We start from the raw sequence: 2,001 nt of genomic DNA, 5'->3' as shown, positions 1-2,001 counted from the left end.
CCAAACATTAAAATTCTGGACGATAAAAGCAATGTAAACAAATATGTGAATGCATAATACAAGGGGTATTTTGGTAATCTATTGCCTCCTGGCTTGGTGGATGTTATTGAAATGAAATTCCACTGAGATAAGCTGAACATCTGGTTTTAAATACTATGTAGCTTCCCTTCCCTTCTTTGCCCATACAAGTCTGGATCAAAACTTCAAATGAAAAATGCAATTACGCAATATTATGCAATTATTACGCAATATGGAGTGGATAAACGACACGTATGGGGCTTCCCCATAATGCACGCTGTTCCATTGCTGGAACACTGTAATAGTAATTGAATACCATAGTACTACACTACTATGACTTAACGCAGGGCCTTAGGTACTGCATTACGACTTGGTCATTGCCATTCTGTTAATGACAAATCTATAACGCCATGTCTTTTTAAGCCAAAACAGTGCAGGGAGACCACACATAACAGTATTCATCCTTTTGGTATGGGTGGGATTCGAACCTGCAACCTGAATAACCCAAACATTTCTTTCCGTGCAGAATTACGGGGTGGAGACGGACAACCTGAAGATGCTGGTGGGCCGGATGCGGGCCGCGGCCAACAACCTGCACAACGTGGCGTCGGAGCGCCGGAGGTGCCCCGCCTACGATGGGGTCGCGGCCCGAAAACCACCCAATGACTTCCTCACTGCCGTGGTGGAGCTCATCGGGGCCGCCAAGAACCTGCTGGCCTGGCTCGATCGGTACGAAGGAGACACACACACACACACGCACGCGCACACACACACACACACACACACACACACACACACACACACACACACAGTTATGGTTAGGCCTGGCTGGATTTATAAAGAGGAGACACACAGGTACACACACATTCAACCCACTTGCCAAATCAGCTACAGGCTAACACACAGACACACACACACACACACACACACACACACACACACACACACACACACACACACACACACACACACACACACACACACACACACACACACAGTACAGTAGATTGGATTGGTACTGACAAATACTCACATACTCCATTCTGGGTGGTTTGGTACAAAACATACAGCCAAGAATGTCCCGGCATGTCACAATAGACACAACACACACAACTGACAATTACAGCCTGAGGTTGAGTTCCTCCTTAAGCCCACAAGGAATCCGTTGGCATGACTTAATCAATGCTCACGTACTAAAGCACTGTGGATAAAGACACTCACACATGCACACACACACACACACACACACACACACACACACACACACACACACACACACACACACACACACACACACACACACACACACACACACACACACACACACACACACACACACAGACACTACACTGTGGATTAAGACACACACACATACACATACACACACATGCACACACACACACACACTACACTGTGGATTAACACACACACACACACACACACACACACACACACACACACACACACACACACACACACACACACACAGGCAAGCCGGCACGCACATACATTTAGACATCTGTGTTTACAAAAATGCACTCACCTCAAACAATAGGTGTGCTCAGACATGCCTGTATGGACTCTCACAATGGAGCAACTCATATCACACACAGACCGCACAGATAAAGACACACACATGCACACATGCACACACACATGCGCACAGTCACACATACACAGACACGCACACACACTGTTAACATGCACGCAAAATGCATAGGCTCACAACTAAAAATACAACACGCAAACCATGCGCACTCCTACACACACACACACACACACACATGTACACGCACGCGCACACACACACAGACACACACACACTGTTAACACGCAAAATGCACAGGCACACAACTAAAAATGCACCACCACGCAAACCACATGCACGCACGCACGCACACACACACACACACACACACACACACACACACACACACACACACACACACACACACACACACACACACACACACACACACACAC

At 47.2% G+C, this 2,001-nt stretch overlaps 1 protein-coding gene across 1 annotated transcript in view; it reads left to right on the top strand.

Moving 5' to 3' along the window:
* Positions 1–2,001, top strand: part of LOC134468803 (connector enhancer of kinase suppressor of ras 3-like) — a 72,372-nt gene that overhangs the window by 30,525 nt on the left and 39,846 nt on the right. Inside the window, exon 3 of the mRNA XM_063222677.1 lies at positions 545–747. Within this exon, the coding sequence (XP_063078747.1) occupies positions 545–747 (203 nt within the window). The remainder of the gene's footprint in view (positions 1–544; positions 748–2,001) is intronic.

Source organism: Engraulis encrasicolus, chromosome 18 (genome assembly GCF_034702125.1).
Source record: "Engraulis encrasicolus isolate BLACKSEA-1 chromosome 18, IST_EnEncr_1.0, whole genome shotgun sequence".
In the NCBI taxonomy this organism is placed as follows: Eukaryota; Metazoa; Chordata; class Actinopteri; order Clupeiformes; family Engraulidae; genus Engraulis; species Engraulis encrasicolus.
Note: the sequence above shows the minus strand (reverse complement) of the source record. Positions and strands in the feature narration are given on the sequence as shown.